This window comes from Monodon monoceros, unplaced genomic scaffold, assembly GCF_005190385.1.
Source record: "Monodon monoceros isolate NGI ecotype Baffin Bay Population unplaced genomic scaffold, NGI_Narwhal_1 Super_Scaffold_1, whole genome shotgun sequence".
NCBI classification, from domain to species: Eukaryota; Metazoa; Chordata; class Mammalia; order Artiodactyla; family Monodontidae; genus Monodon; species Monodon monoceros.
In genome coordinates this window covers 59,146,201-59,162,653 of record NW_021703765.1, presented here as the reverse complement: position 1 = coordinate 59,162,653, position 16,453 = coordinate 59,146,201, and the positions used below count along the sequence as shown (strand labels likewise).

At 44.3% G+C, this 16,453-nt stretch overlaps 1 protein-coding gene across 12 annotated transcripts in view; it reads right to left on the bottom strand.

Moving 5' to 3' along the window:
* Window positions 1-16,453, bottom strand: part of PRELID3A (PRELI domain containing 3A) — a 92,268-nt gene that overhangs the window by 47,767 nt on the left and 28,048 nt on the right. For 7 of the 12 annotated variants that reach the window (XR_003794849.1, XR_003794848.1, XM_029231647.1 and 4 more), the window contains exons 2-5: window positions 10,764-10,932; window positions 9,993-10,101; window positions 8,784-8,854; window positions 8,594-8,696 (exon numbers count right to left, since the gene is read on the bottom strand). Coding sequence is in view for 9 of the 12 variants with exons in the window: in XM_029231637.1 (XP_029087470.1) it covers window positions 8,594-8,696; window positions 8,784-8,854; window positions 9,993-10,101; window positions 10,764-10,932 (452 nt within the window). In the remaining 3 variants the exon portion in view is untranslated. Of the gene's footprint in view, window positions 1-5,239; window positions 7,125-8,593; window positions 8,697-8,783; window positions 8,855-9,992; window positions 10,102-10,763; window positions 10,933-16,453 lie in introns of those variants that run through there. The other 5 variants (XR_003794858.1, XM_029231624.1, XM_029231681.1 and 2 more) reach the window with 3 other exon arrangements.

Sequence of the window (16,453 nt, the reverse complement as noted above, 5' to 3'; positions counted from 1 at the left end):
GCCAAACACTTTTGCACTAAACAAATTTTGAAGATAATCACTACTGCTTTCTTAATAACACCCCCCAAGAAAAAAATGTATTGATAATGGAAAACATAGGAGAATAAAAACCCAGCACATGCATGTGCTTATTTTTACCCAACTTCAGTCTACGAGAAAATGAAAGAGTCCAAATAACTGACATTTACAAATGTCCTTGCCCTAAAAATGCAATCTTCCTCCAAAACTACGCAGGGAGTTTCTGCACACCATAGCCATTGTAGAAGACTCACAAGAATCCACCCTTTCTGGCACTTTTATCTCCGCTTCAAAAATGTGGTTTGCACAGACTCACAGATACAGAAAACTAGAGGTTACTAGTGGGGAGAGGGAAGGGGCACGATAGGGGTGGGAGATTAAGAGGAACAATCTACTACGTATAAAATAGAGAAGCAATAAGGATATGTTGTACAGCATAGGGAATATACTCAATATTTTATAATAACTATAAATGGAATATAACCATTAAAAATTGTGAATCACTATGTAGTAACCTGAAACTTATATAAAATACTGTAAATCAACTATACTGCAATAAAAATGTATGTGTATACATATATTTTTTAAAACCATGGTTTCCAAAATGACAGATATTCATGTCTCCCTCTAGAACAACTCCCTACACGACAAGTTTAGACCATTACCTCTATGAGATTATACAGAGTTACCTAGAGGTCATGGAACAAGAGGTTCACTGCAAAAAAAAGTCACTCAGTGTAGAGGGCAATGCTTCGCGCTGACTGTGTCAGAGTAAAGCCCCCAACACAGACGGACACAGAGGAAAGCTCCCTTCACACTCATCTCTATAGACAGGAGGGAAGCAAGGACAGCATGCCATAATGAACAGGAAAGATTTAGAAATCTAGAATACAGTTTGCCAAGACAAAAACTAGTGAAAAAGTTGGAAGGTTTGTCAATTTTGTTAATCTTTTCAACAAAACAACTCTGGTTTAATAATTCTATTATTTTCCTATTCTCTATTTCCTACTCAGCTTACAAGTATTTTGTTAAGGATTTTTGCATCAGTATTCATAAAGGATATCAGTCTGTAGTTTTATTTTCTGGGGGTGTCTTTGCCTAATTTTAGTATCAGGCTAATACCGGTCTCTCAGAATGTTAGGATGTATTCCCTCCTCTGTTTTTTTGGAAGAGTTTCCGAAGGATTGTTGTTAATTCTTCTTTAATGTTTGGACTTTTCTTTGTTGGGAGGTTTTTAATTACTGATTCAATCTCTATGTGTTACAGGCCTGTTGAGATTTTCTGTTTCTTTCTGAATCAGTTTTGGTAAGTTGTGTGTTTCTAGAAATTTGTCCATCTCACTTAGGTTATCTAATTTGTTCTGGTATAATCGTTCACAGTACAGGCATAACTTGGAGATATGGCAGGTTCAATTCCAGACCATGAAAATAAAGCGAGTATCACAATAAAGCGAGTCACAAGAAATTTTTGGTTTCCCAGTGTATATAAAGTTAATTTTATACTATACTGTAGTATATTAAGTATGCAATACCATTATATCTAAAAATATATATACATACTTTAATTTAAAAATACTTTATTGCTAAAAAATGCTAATTATCTGACATGTTGTAGTAGTGACATCAAAGCATGTTGTAGTAGTGACATCAAAGATCACTGATAACAGATCCCCGTAACAAATATAATGAAAAAGTTTGAAATATTTCAAGAATTACCAAACCATGACACAGAGACATGATGTGAGCAAATGCTATTGGAAAAATGGTGCCAACAGACTTGCTTGAGGCAGAGGTGCCATAAACCTTCAATTTGTAAAAATAAAATGCAGTATCTGCAAAGTGCAGTAAAGTGAAATGCAATAAAATGAGGTATGCCTGTATTTTCTTATATCCTTTTACTTCTGTAACGTCTGTAGTAATGCCCCCACTTTCAATTCTGATTTTTTTATTTTGAATCCTCTTTTGTTCTTGGTCAGTCTAACTAAAGGTTTGTCAATTTTGTTAATCTTTTCAAAACAACTTTTGGTTTCAATAATTCTATATTTTCCTAGTTTCTATTTCATCTCCTCTCTAATCTTTATCATTTCTTTCCTTCTGCAAGCCATGGATTTAGCTGCTTCTTCACTTTCTAGGTCCTTAAAGTCAGGTTAATGATTTGACAGCTTTCCTCTTTTTTTAACGTATGTGTTTGTAACTATGAATTTCCATCTGAGCACTGCTCTCACTGCGTAAGTTTTAATATGTTGTTTTCATTTTCATTCATCCCATTTTATGATTTCACTTATAATTTCTTCTTTGACTCACTTGTTGTTAGATGTACATTTTTTAAATTCCACATTTGTGAATTTTCCAGTTTTCCTTATGCTATTGATTTCTAACTTCATTTCTAACTTCATTATGATCACAAAAGATACTTTCTATGATTTCAGTCTTCTTAAATTTACTGACACTTGGTTTTTGGCCTAACATATGGTCTATCCTGGAGAATATTCCATGTGCTCTTGAGAAGAATGTGTATTCTGCTGTTATTGAGTGAAGTGTTCTATATGTTAGGTCAAGTTGGTTTACAGTGTACTCCAAATCCTCCATTCATTTACTGATCTTCTGTCTATCCAATAATGGACATTCTATCCATTATTGAAAGTGGACTATTGAAGTCTCTATCATAAAATTGTCTATTTCTCTCTTCCGCTACTGTTTGCTGCATATATTTGGGGGTTCTGTAGTGTGGTATATATATATCTTTCTTTGCCTTTTGTAACAATTTTTGCCTTAAAGTCCATTTTTTCTGATATTAGTGTGGCCACCCAGCTCAGCTCTCTTTTAGTTACCATTTTCATGGAATATCTTTTTCCATCCTTTCACATTTAACCTATTTATCTCTTTGGCTTTAAAGTGAGTCTTTTATAGGCAGCATATATAGTAGGATCATGTTTTTTCATCCATTCTGCCAATCTCTGTCTTTTAATTGGTAAACTTAATCCAGTTACCTTTAAAGTAAATGTTAAAGATGTACTAACTTCTTACATTTTGCTATTTGTTTTCCATAAATTTCACAACTTTTGTTCCTGAATTCTTTTTTCACTGCTTCCTATTATGTTTGATTTTCTTCTAGTATAACATTTTGATTCCCCCTTTGTTTTATTTTTTATATAGTTTTTAGTTATTTTCTTACTGGGTATCCTGGTGATTATAATTATCATCTTAAATTCATAAAAATCTAGTTTGAATTGATACCAGTTTTAGCTTCAGTAGTGTATTAGTCAGGGTTCTCCAGAGAAACAGAACCAATAGAATGTGTGTGTGTGTGTATACACACACACACACACATACACACAGGGATTTATTTTAAGGAATTGGCTGCTCTACTTTTGGAGGCTGCAAAGTCCAAAATCTGCAGGGTGGGTTAATCAAGATTCATTCAGCGCCCCACTTGTTGGTTTAGGTATTTGACCAGAATCCAGAGTTCTACAAAAGTTGATTCTGTCATATTTTTTCTTGCCAGTTTATTGACTGTTTCAGTGGGAGGACTGTTCATTGATTTGTTTCAGAAGTGGGAGCACCCACCTCTACCATTTTCCATGAAGTCACTATTTATGTATTTTTTTAACCTTTAATTTTGAAATTAATGTAGACTTACTGGAAGCTGCAAAGGTAGTACAGGAACAGCCAACATCCCTCAGTAACGTTTTACATAATTGTAGTGCAGCATCAAAACCAGGAATTTAACACACATAGTGCAGCACAGACAGCTTTAAAAAAGATCACTTCAAGCAAGGCTTAGCTGTATGAAATTTCACATCAGAGACACAGAGATCCTGAAAGCTTTCAGAGAGAAAAAAAAAGCCACATACAGAGGCTCAGGAATTGGAGTGGAAAACGATGGAGCAGTGCCTTCAAAATTCTGAAAGTATTTTTATCTACAGCTGTATGTCCAACCAAGCTTTGAGTGAAGAGTGGGAACAGAAGGGACATTTTTAGATGTGCCAAATCTTGGAAGCTACTATGGCATGTCCTTCCCCATCCTGTGGTAAGAAACAGAGAGAGGAAGGCAGGGAGGCCAGGAGACAAGGGCTCCAGGAGGGGAGACAGGCCGAGGAAATGGCCAGGAGGGATGACAGCCACACAACTGCTGGTCAGAAAGAGCAAGACTGGCCTCCAGGAAGTACAGCACCAGAGAAATGAGAAAGGGGTGTGCTACCTACAGGGTCTGACCTTGGAAAAGGATGTCACAAGGTGCTGCAGAGAGCAGGTGAAGAGGTGAAGAGTGTGGGGGACTCAGCCAGAGACTTCTAAAAATAAGATTAAACAGATGAAGAGGATAAGACAGTTACTACCTTCAAGGAGAAAAAAGCTACGTAAGAAAGAAAATGTAGGAACTTCCCTGGTGGTCCAGTGGGTAAGAGTCCGTGCTCCCGATGCAGGGGGCCCAGGTTCAATCCCTGGTCAGGGAACTGGATCCCACATGCCGCAAGTAAGAAGTCCTCATGCCACAACTAAAGCTCCTGCGTGCCGCAGTGAAGATCCCGCTTGCCACAAATAAGACCCAGCGCAGCCAAAATAAATAAATAAATATATTTTTTAAAAAAAGAAAGAAAATGTAATTACAGTACACTTTTTCACTTGGTTATGTATGTTAGGTTAGGTTAGGTTACTATGTTATACATAGTTATGTATGTTTTAATTATGGAACCAATGTACTTTTAACAATAAGTTACAATATAGCTACATTGGAGAAATGGGAGAGGGGAAGAAGATTTAAGAGAGAAAATAACCATCTGCCATGGCAGGAAGTCAGCAGATAAAGTCTAAAATTGTTGAATCAAGAAATAGCAGAATATGCTTATTTATTTAGAAATCTAACAGTAAATGCCAAAACTATCAAAAGAGTGAACAGTCCCCTCAGAAGGGTAGAAGAGTGCTTTGCAGAAGAGGTAAGAGGGATTGTTTTTGTCATAAAACTTTTAACTCTATTTCACCTAACGCTATGTGCATAAAACATTCTCATAAAAATAAAAATGAATTCCATTTCATTTTGGATTGGAAATACTATTATCAAAGAAAAAGCAGTACCTAAAAAAACCACAGTAGAATATAGTTCTACCCATCCTTTACGGAGAGCTTCTCTAAAGTTTTTATAATTTGAAACACACTAAAAGAGATACTACATTTTACTTTTGAAAATGAGAAAATTAGAACTCCCAGTGGGAGGTACCTTGACGCTAACAGGACAGCTGAGAGCGTGAAATCACAGCCCTTTTGCTGCGACCTCCTGACAGTGGCTGCGGGTGCCTGCATGGTGAGGAGCAGTACAGGCTGCGGTCCGGCCGGGGGCCCCAGATGGCGGGACAGTCTAGTTGCAGCCCAAGGGCAGAGCATGCGGCTATCCCTACCAATCCTAACTGTCCCTGTGTCGCCATCGGGGTGGACACCCCGACTCTAGCGTGTGCAGATCCGTGACAGGGGTAAGACACGGACACACGTCAACTGCCTCTGTGGTGACAACTGGTGGCCAGATGTGTGTGAAGAGACCGGCAGTGAGACTGTGGATCAAGGGCGAGTGAGGGAAATGGGGTGTCCTCTGAAAAGAGACAAGCTCTTTAGTGAGACCCCGAGAGTCGGCAGAAGAGCTGGAGCTGAGGAAGGACAGATAAGGCCCCACAGCCGTCTGAGCAAACCCGACTCGGGTGGCAGGGCAGGTGCGTGGCTCAGCATGGAGTGGGCAGAGCGGCGGCCCGGCCTCCTCCCAGCAGGCTGCTCCCCGGGCCTCGCTCCACGGGCGCCACCACCAGCTGGGCCTCCTACCCTGTGTGGTCATGACCGACAAGGCTGGCGGAGGTTGTGGCCCAGCAGCTCCCGCCTATCCCAACCCAGCCAGGACCGCACTCCAGACTTGCTTCTTCCTTCTTCTCTTCCTTTTCCTGCTTTTTGATGGTTTTTTTTGGTGAGGCATCTGATTAAAGATTGAGGCAGTTTAGCTCTAGTTTATGAGGAAACAGAATGTGACAGAGTCCACAACTCAAAGTGACAGCATCACATACACACCACACACACTCCACACACACACACGCACATGCACAAGCAGGACGCCCACAAGGCGGGCAGGCTCTCTGCATGAGGTCACCCTAGTGGTTCATCCAAGGAAGAAGGTCATGATCCTGAGTTCAAGGTGACGGTCCTGGCAAACTTAAGCATCAGTGGCTTAAACAAAATCAGCAGGAAGTTCTTAAAGGAGCCTGAGCCACGGGGCTCACGTCTGTTGACAGAGGCACTGAGTGTACACACATGCTACAGACAGACTGACCGACTGACCGACCGACGGTGGGAAGCAGGGCCCAGAGCAGCACAGCTCGGAAAGCCAAGAGTGAGAGGAGGTTCAAGGAAGGAGTAAGGAGTAAGGATTCCCTGAACAGAGGGAAGCAGAAGTATAGAGAGGACTGCTGACCACACGAGTGTCAAATCCGCTCTGACACCCCAGCCACTTGGCCTAGGAAACCAAGGAGTGTTTGTGAAGCTCATGGAAATGCTGCAGACGGCTTCGGCCACTAAAAGCGACTGGCCAGTGAGGATGCACAGCTGGCAGCATGAGGGGAGGAGGGCTGCCTTCTCACCACAGCACTGACGCCCAGGCCTGGGGCACCTTCACAGGAACGTGGGTAGGTATTCTAGTCTTGCCCCCAGTGAAAACTGCCCCCATAAGATCAGCCCTTCACACTGTCTGGACCTGCTCGTGAGAGCCTTCCTGCTGAGGACACACCAGTCCCGGGACACATGACCATGTGCTGAGAACAGCTTGAAGGAGAACCTGAACTGCCCTCAGACGAGATAACAAACCTGAACATAAATCCTGCCACGAAACGAGTTGGTGCATTCAGAGGAGGATGAACCCAGTTAGGTTGTTCACTACAGGGCTGGAGACCCCCATGCAGCTGTGTCTTGCAGACCCCCTCCCAGCACGCAGGCCATGCACACGGTGAGCAGGCACCAGATCCTCCCCAGGTTCAAGAATCCTGTAGTTACCGCCGCTCAGCACAAGGGGCGCTGCAGACCTCGTTAGCTCAGGGCACGTTCAGCATTTTCAATTATCCACTCAATAGCAGCCCACCCCTGGAGCAACACAGAAAGATTTCAACGTGGTGTCAGAAGTCCTGCCTGTCTCACTGCAGGCAGCAGGCTATGCAGGTCACATAAATGCACAGGGACAGCCCTGCAGCTCTGCAGCAAATGCAGCCAAGACGTTCCGCAGGCAGCTTCTCAGCCCCAGAAATAAGGTGGCACCTGTTCTGCCTGAAATTGCCGCACCAGCTTGAGCTATGCTGAGTCCGCAACCTTCATGACTGCCGTTACCTACTGAGGGCAGTGATGGGAGCATGGCCCCTCAGCCTCCTCCGTGAGTCACCCCTAACTTCTAGCTCCTGAACTGTGTGTGGGGCCACCCGCCTCTCCACCTCCATCTCCCCCTCCTGTTCCCCCTCTAGCTTCTCCTCCATCTTCAGGCCACTGGCTGCCCCGGCATCCCCCAAACTTGTCTGGGATGCTGTCGGATGGCAACCACAGCTGGGGCAGCCGTGATTCTCCATAGGCCTCCAAAACAGCAACCCCCAAATAAAGTGAAATAAAAGACCTTGATCTGGCCTCACTGAGTTTCCCCTGACTTTTCTCATAAAGGGCTGAGGTGACTCTGGTCTCACCCAGTGCTGCCTTCCTCCCAAAATATTCTTCAGCAAACACTCAGGCCTGCCCTAAGCCAGACCCCGGACACACAGAGTGAGTCGGTCAGGTTCTGTCCCCAGGGCTCACAGAGTGGACATGACGCGTGCTGCTCTGGGCAGGGGGCCTCCCCAACTTTCTTGAACTGAGCTGAGCTACTGCCGACCTTCCTCAAATCTGGATTTTTCTAAAAATAGGGCAGACTGGCTCTGTATTAGTGACTAGACCAATAAGCCTAAACGCAAGAATAAATGGCTCTTGGCCAAGCTGTGACCTGAGCGTGGTAGGAAGGGAAGGACGGCTTAGGTGCCATCCCACTGGTCCCAGAATGAAGAATCTCTTCTGACCAAAAAGAACGAGAGAGAGAAGGGGAGAGGGGAGAGTCGGGGTGGCGGCAGAAGGAGGATGGCAAGGGGAGCTGGGCAAACAGCCAGGCCCTGCTCTGGCACCCAGCACTGCCTGGGATGTGCCTCCCAAACACCCAAGCTCTTCCTGCCAACCCTGCTGGAGAGGCCAGGGCTGACAGCCTCCTGGTCCATCCCTCCCCCACTCCCTCCACAAGGCTCGCCCCCAAATCCCACCAGAGCGAGAGGCAGGGAAACCCTGCACACGGAGAAGCTCAGCCAGAGCCACTCAATGCCGATTAAATATGAAACTGCTGAAAATCCCGAGTGTCCTGCCTGCCCACGCCAATACCTGTCCTGGACGTGTGGGGTGTGTCTTGTTAACTGAGCCCAGATGGTTTGGCTCCTGGAAGGGGTGGCTGCCTTGCTGGCCTGTGTTCCCCCAGGCCTGGAGCCCTCCCCACCTGCCCGCGGTCAGTAGGACCCCCGCTCATCTGGACCCCGAACAACTAGAGATGGTACCTTCTTTGCGTTGGACGATATCGTGTTGGCCATCAAACTTTCCAGATAGCTGCCGAGGCTGATCCCCTTCACGGTGATGACGGCTTCTTGGGTGAGCACGGTCCTGCAGGAGAGCGAGAAGTGAAGGGTCTGAGCAGCCGGGGGGTGGGGGGAGCCCCCGCCCCAGCCTTGGAGTTCAATGTCTGCTTACCTTCCTGGGTCCTCCGGGTGGGGTGTGTACACCAGCCTCTCGCTCACCGACACCCAGTTTGTGAGTGTGATCTTAAAACAGGAAACAATGGCTGTAGGTTCTATTTCTCTTGCATTTCTTCCCAGACCATCTGCCCCCACTCCTCCCATCCCCGAATCTGCACTTACTGGAGCCAGAGCAGAAGAAACGCCAAGGCCCGCCAAGGCCCAGGAGGCACAGCCAAAGTACGGCCCAGGGACACCGCGTCCTGGCCGCTCCTGGGGACAGTCACCGCCCTCCCTCCACACCCCACCCAAACCTGAGCCAGGCTCATTAGCTGTCATCATTGTATGTGCAATATTTTTATGCCAGGCTCTGTATTTAATAAACCTCATTCTCTTTCATTAATCCTCAGGACAATATGGTGAGGTTTGCTCTTTTTTAGACAAGGAAAGTGAGGCTCAGAACAGGTTGATCACTGACACCCGCAGCCATACACTGATTCCGTGATAACCAGGACGCAGGCATGCGGCTGTCCCGCCCAAAGCCCTTCCTTTCCACTAGACCTCCTACAACAGCCAGAACCGTCCCTCTTTACCGACAACTAAGCCTTCTTGAAGGAGGAAGAGTAATTTTCCAAGTGAAGGAGAAGAGAGAACAATATATAAACTGTCAGTAATGGCTGATGTGGACACACCCACCCGGCTCCCTGTGACTTTGTGGAAGGGCTGCCTGGGCTGAGGAAAGGGGGCCCCGGGCAGAGGTCCAGGTGGTAAACCAAGGAGCCTCCGCACACAGTGACACGACCCACAGGGTAAGGGGCCTGACATAAACCATGCTCCCGGGCCACCCGTTTTCCCCAACATGCTCTTTGAATGTGCATTAGGCCAATATCAATGGTTCTTCATTGTGAGACGTGAGAGAGGAGGCCAGGAGAAAAGTGGCTGTTTGCGAAGAGCCGAGTGTGCTGTTGGCGGGCAGGATGGAGGCTGGGGGGGCGGGGAGGCACTGGGGAGGCGCACGGGGGCCCCGGGGCTGCCAGTCTGTCCCCTGGCCTGCCTACTGGTTACAAAGGTGTGTTCACATCATTATGTGTGTTCTATACATTTTTATACTGGAATAAAAGACAAGTAAGATACTGCTAAATAAAGTCAGCCTTTCTATTAAAAATAAAAGATCACTTAGACCAAAGGTGGGCTGGAAATAAAATTAAATGAAGACATTACGCACCATCGTGGCCATTGCTTACATTGGTGGAACAGAGCTCCATTTTCTTTCCCACTGGATCCACAACAGAATGTTCTCTGATGTATGTCAAAGTCCTACTGGTTCCCAAAATCTGAAAAACAAAGCAAAACCAGCATAGTGACGTGTTAGAAACTCCACCTTATATCCTGGAACACCGACCGTCATTTCCTATCCACTACCCATCTCTTCAACCAGGGACGCAGGTGTGGCTGCAGCAGCACCTCTAGCTCCTCCAGGTGCCTCTGTCCAGCAGGTGGGATGGACACACGAATCAGGGACATAGGGACCGGTGCTTAGACAGAGGAGAAAGCAGGGCAGGAACTGGGGTGCTGAGGTCAAGGTTAAGGACAAGGTCCAGCTGGTGAGTCAGCTGTGGACCGACCCTGACCCCCACGCCCCAGGCCCCGCTGTGTGGAGCCAACTCTGGGGTTCAGGCCACACCAAGCAGGACGATGAGGCTGGGGTGGGGGGACTGGGTGTGGGGAAGGGGTGGGGGACTGGGGGTCATGGGGTTTTGGGGGTCCTGTGGGCAGTGTCCCCACTGCAGGTGGGTCAGGGGATGTGTTGAACACTCAGGTGGACGATTAACTCAATTCACGGAGAAACAAACCATCTCTGGGGCTTCCCAGAAATCCCAAATGGGAAGGTTGTCATTCCCTGTATATGGGTGCCAGCTGGGCTGGCAGATGTAGACAGCTGTGTGAGTGGAGCTGGGGGTCATGCGGGTGCAGCTGGGCTCCACTGGGGGCTCACCGCTCTCACGAGGCTGGGCAGCCCCCACTCGGTGCTGAGGAGGCGGTGGCTGTGAAGCCGGCCCCGGCTGTCCACACTGCGTTCCAGCACGTCGACGCCCACGACACTGGGGTTCATGGGATTCGGGTACTTCCTCATGGCAGCCTTGATGACCGTGTCCCATGGGTGGCTGGAGGAAAACGCAACCAACAGCATGAGTGGGCAGTGGGTCCAAAGTGAGGTCAACCCTGTTCTTCAAGCTTTGTTCCAACAAATACACCTGAGGAGTTGGGCTCTGGACCCAGATCCTGGATCCCTGATCCCCCGGGCAACCCGGGGGCGGGCGGGGGGCACAGACCAGACTGAGGCCTGGCCATCCCAGCTTGGCTAAGGGCCCCCTCCTTCCCCAGCCCTGCAGAGCCTAAAGAGGCAGAACCCTTTGGTCTGGGGCTTCTGGGCAAGAGACAATGTCCCTATTCCCTGCCTGTCACCACCTCCCGTGCTGCTCTGTGGGCTGCAAGACCGGGGGGCCAGGGCTCATTCCTGCCTCCACCTGGTCGCAGTAACTGTGGGGGCCCTTTTGCTGACCGCCCGCCTCACCCCTGCAGCCCACCACAGGCCAAAGCAGCACACCTGCCCAACACGGATCACCCACAGCTGCTGCCCAGCTATGAGGTCCTGAAGCAACTACTTTGTTCCAACTTCTAAGCAGTATGTGACTTGAAATGGCTACATGTTTTCTGATTATTAAAAAATGTATTTGAAATTTTGAAAAATAACACAGGATGAGGAAAATAAAAATCCACAATTTCACTATCTGGAGACAAGTCTGTGCAGGCGTCCTGTAGACGCCACCCCTCCCCTCTGGCCCTGAGCCCTGGAGTGAGGGGTGGACACCGGTGTCCCTGTTTGTTTCCTGCCGTCAGAGACCACACAGCTGCCCCTGCTCCCCAGAGCTCTGTGCCTGTAGAGGCCGGCAGCCCTAAAGGCATCCAAGGGCTCAGAGTCCGAGGTACTCAGGGTGGACCTTCCCCAGGCGCTGCTGTCCTGGTTTTTCCTTCAGGATGCGCGCCCAGGTGCATCCCCACAGAGGTGAGTGCGTCTCAACAACACCGTTGTTTCCCCATATGTACCCACACAGGTTTGAGCGGCATGTACAGACAGCCCAGACCCAAGACCTAGAGACACGCATGCATGCACAGACGTCCACACGCTCAGAAATTAAACTGGGATCATGCTCCTTACATGCACTCGTTACTGCTTTTTATATGTAACAGACGAACATTTTCCTGCATCATGAGGCTATTTTCAGAAATACGACTCTAAGTAACTGCACAACAGGCCACCCTGTGGACAGTGGTGTAACCAGACCCCTCTGGCAGATTATTGTTTTTAATCTAGTTTTTATTTATATTACTTTCATCATCATTTAGTCCTGGAAACCTTACATTTCTTTTTTTTTTTGGTATATTTTTTGAATTTTATTTTTTTATACAGCAGGTTCTTATTAGTTATCCATTTTATACATATTAGTGTATATATGTTAATCCCAATCTCCCAATTCATCACACCACCACCACCACCAGCCACTTTCCCCCCTTGGTGTCCATATATTTGTTCTCTACATCCGTGTCTCTGTTTCTGCCCTGCAAACTGGTTCATCTGTACCATTTTTCTAGGTTCCACATATATGCATTAATATACGAGATTTGTTTTTCTCTTTCTGACTTACTTCACTCTGCATGACAGTCTGTAGATTCATCCACGTCTCTACAAATGACCCAATTTCGTTCCTTTTTATGGCTGAGTAATATTCCATTGTACATATGTACCACATCTTCTTTATCCATTCGTCTCTTGCTGGGCATTTAGGTTGCTTCCATGACCCGGCTGTTGTAAATAGTGCTGCAATGAACATTGGAGTGCATTTGTCTTTTTGAAATATGGTTTTCTCTGGCTATATACCCAGTAGTGTGATTGCTGGGTCATATGGTAGTTCTATTTTTAGTTTTTGAAGGAACCTCCATACTGTTCTGCATAGTGGCTGTATCAATTTACATTCCCACCAACAGCGCAAGAGGGTTCCCTTTTCTCCACACCCTCTTCAGCATTAGTTGTTTGTAGATTTTCTGATGATGCCCATTCTAACTGGTGTGAGGTGAGATACCTCATTGTAGTTTAGATTTGCATTTCTCTAATAATTAGTGATGTTGAGCAGCTTTTCACGCCCTTCTTGGCCACCTGTACATCTTCTTTGGAGAAATGTCTATTTAGGTCTTCTGCCCATTTTCTGATTGGGTTGTTTATTAATATTGAGCTGCATGAGCTGTTTATATATTTTGGAGATTAATCCTTTGTCCGTTGATTCGTTTGCAAATATTTTCTCACATTCTGAAGGTTGTCTTTTCGTCTTGTTTGTAGTTTCCTTTGCTTTGCAAAAGCTTTTAAGTTTCATTAGGTCCCATTTGTTTATTTTTGCTTTTATTTCCATTACTCTAGGAGGTAGGTCAAAAAAGATCTTGCTGTGATTTATGTCAAAGAGTGTTCTTCCTATGTTTTCCTCTAAGAGTTTTATAGAGTACGGTCTTACATTTAGGTCTCTAATCCACTTTGAGTTTATTTTTGTGTATGGTGTTAGGGAGTGTTCTAATTTCATTCTTTTACCTGTAGCTGTCCAGTTTTCCCAGCATCACTTATTGAAGAGACTGTCTCTTCTCCATTGTATACCCTTGCCTACTTTGTCATAGATTACTTGACTATAGGTGCGTGGATATTATCTCTGGGCTTTCTATCCTGTTTCATTGATCTATATTTCTGTTTTTGTGCCAATACCATATTGTCTTGATTACTGTAGCTTTGTAGTATAGTCTGAAGTCACGGAGTCTGATTCCTCCAGCTCTGTCTTTTTCCCTCAAGACTGCTATGGCTATTCGGGGTCTTTTGTGTCTCCATACAAATTTTAAGACTTTTTGTTCTAGTTCTGTAAAAAATTCCATTGGTAATTTGATAGGGATTGCACTGAATCTGTAGATTGCTTTGGGTAGTATAGGCATTTTCACAATATTGATTCTTCCAACCCAAGACCATGGTATATCTCTCCATCTGTTTGTATCATCTTTAATTTTTCTCATCAGTGTCTTCTAGTTTTCTGTATAAAGGTCCTTTGTCTCCCAGGTAGGTTTATTCCTAGGTATTTTATTCTTTTTGTCGCAATGGTAAATGGGAGGGTTTCCTTAATTTCTCTTTCAGATTTTTCATCATTAGTGTATAGGAATTCAAGAGATTTCTATGCATTAATTTTGTATCCTGCTACATTACCAAATTCATTGATTAGCTCTAGTACTTTTCTGGTGGCATCTTTGGGATTCTCTACATATAGTATCATGTCATCTGCAAACAGTGACAATTTTACTTCTTCTTTTCTGATTTGGATTCCTTCTTTTTCGTTTCCTTCTCTGATTGCTGTGGCTAAAACTTCCACAACTATGTTGAATAACAGCGGCGAAGGTGGACATCCTTGTCTTGTTCCTGATCTTAGAGGAAATACTTTGTTTTTCACCATTGAGAATGATGTTTGCTGTGTGTTTGTCGTATATGGCCTTGATTATGTTGAGGTAGGTTCCGTCTACGCCCACTTTCTGGAGAATTTTTTATCATAAATCGGTGTTGAATTTTGTCAAATGCTTTTTCTGCATCTATTGAGATAATCATATAGTTTTTATTCTTCAATTTGTTAATATGGTGTATCACATTGATTGATTTACATATATTGAAGAATCCTTGCATCCCGGGGATAAATCCCACTTGATCATGGGGTATGATCCTTTTAATGTGTTGTTGGATTCTGTTTGCTAGTATTTTGTTGAGCATTTTTGTGTCTATGTCCATCAGTGATATTGGTCTGTAATTTTCTATTTTTGTAGTATCTTTGTCTGGCTTTGGTATCAGGGTGATGGTGGCCTCATGGAATGAGTTTGGGAGTGTTCCTTCCTCTGCAATTTTTTGGAAGAGTTTGAGAAGGATGGGTGTTAGCTCTTCTCTAAATATTTGACAGAATTCATCTGTGAAGCCATCTGGTCCCAGACTTTTGTTTGTTGTAAGATTTTTAATCACAGTTTCAATTTCATTACTTGTGATTGGTCTGTTCATATTTTCTATTTCTTCCTGCTTCATTCTTGGAAGGTAATACCTTTCTAAGAATTTGTCCATTTCTTCCAGGTTGTCCATTTTATTGGCATAGAGCTACTTGTAATAGTCTCTTAGGATGCTTTGTATTTCTGCAGTGTCTGGTGTAACTTCTTTTTCATTTCTAATTTTATTGATTTGAGTCCTCTCCCTCTTTTTCTTGATGAGTCTGGCTAATGGTCTATCAATTTTGTTTATCTTCTCAAAGAACCAGCTTTTAGTTTTATTGATCTTTGCTACTGTTTTCTTTGTTTTTTTTTCATTTATTTCTGCTCTGATCTTTATGATTTCTTTCCTTCTACTAACTTTGGGCTTTGCCTGTTCTTCTTTCTCTAGTTCCTTTAGGTGTAAGGTTAGATTGTTTGAGATTTTTCTTGTTTCTTGAGGTAGGCTTGTATTGCTATAAACTTCCCTCTTAGAACTGCTTTTGCTGCATCCCATAGGTTTTGGATCATCGTGTTTTCACTGTCATTGGTCTCTGGGTATTTTCTGATTTCCTCTTTGATTTCTTCAATGATCTCTTGGTTATTTAGTAACGTATTGTTTAGCCTCCATGTGTTTGTGGTTTTTATGTTTTTTTCCCTGTAATTGATTTCTAATCTCATAGCGTTGTGGTCAGAAAAGATGCTTGATATGATTTCAATTTTCTTAAATTTACCGAGGCTTGATTTGTGACCCAAGATGTGATCTATCCTGGAGAATGTTCCATGTGCACTTGAGAAGAAAGTGTAATCTGCTGTTTTTGGATGGAATGTCCTATAAATATCAATTAAATCTATCTGGTCTATTGTATCATTTAAAGCTTCTGTTCCCTTATTTTCATTTTGGATGATCTGTCAATTGGTGTAAGTGAGGTGTTAAAGTCCCTCACTATTATTGTGTTACTGTCGATTTCCTCTTTTATAGCTGTTAGCAGTTGCCATATGTATTCAGGTGCTCCTATGTTGGGTGCATATACATTTGTAATTGTTATATCTTCTTCTTGGATTGATCCCTTGATCACTATGTACTGTCCTTCCTTGTCTCTTGTAACATTATTTTAAAGTCTATTTTATCTGATATGAGTATTGCTACTCCAGCTTTCTTTTGATTTCCATTTGCCTGGAATTCTTTTCCATCCCCTCACTTTCAGTCTGTTTGTGTCCCTAGGTCTGAAGTGGGTCTCTTGTAGACAGCATATATACGAGTCTTGTTTTTGTATCCATTCAGTGAGCCTGTGTCATTTGGTTGGAGCATTTAATCCATTCATGTTTAAGGTAATTATCAATATGCATGTTACTACTACCATTTTCTTAATTATTATGGGTTTGTTTTTGTAGGTCCTTTTCTTCTCTTGTGTTTCCCACTTAGAGAAGTTCCTTTAGCATGTGTTGTAGAGCTGGTTTGGTGGTGCTGAATTCTCTTAGCTTTTGCTTGTCTGTAAAGCTTTTGATTTCTCCATCGAATCTGAATGAGATCCTTGCTGGGTAGAGTAATCTTGGTTGTAGGTTCTTCCCTTTCATCACTTTAAATATATCATGCCACTC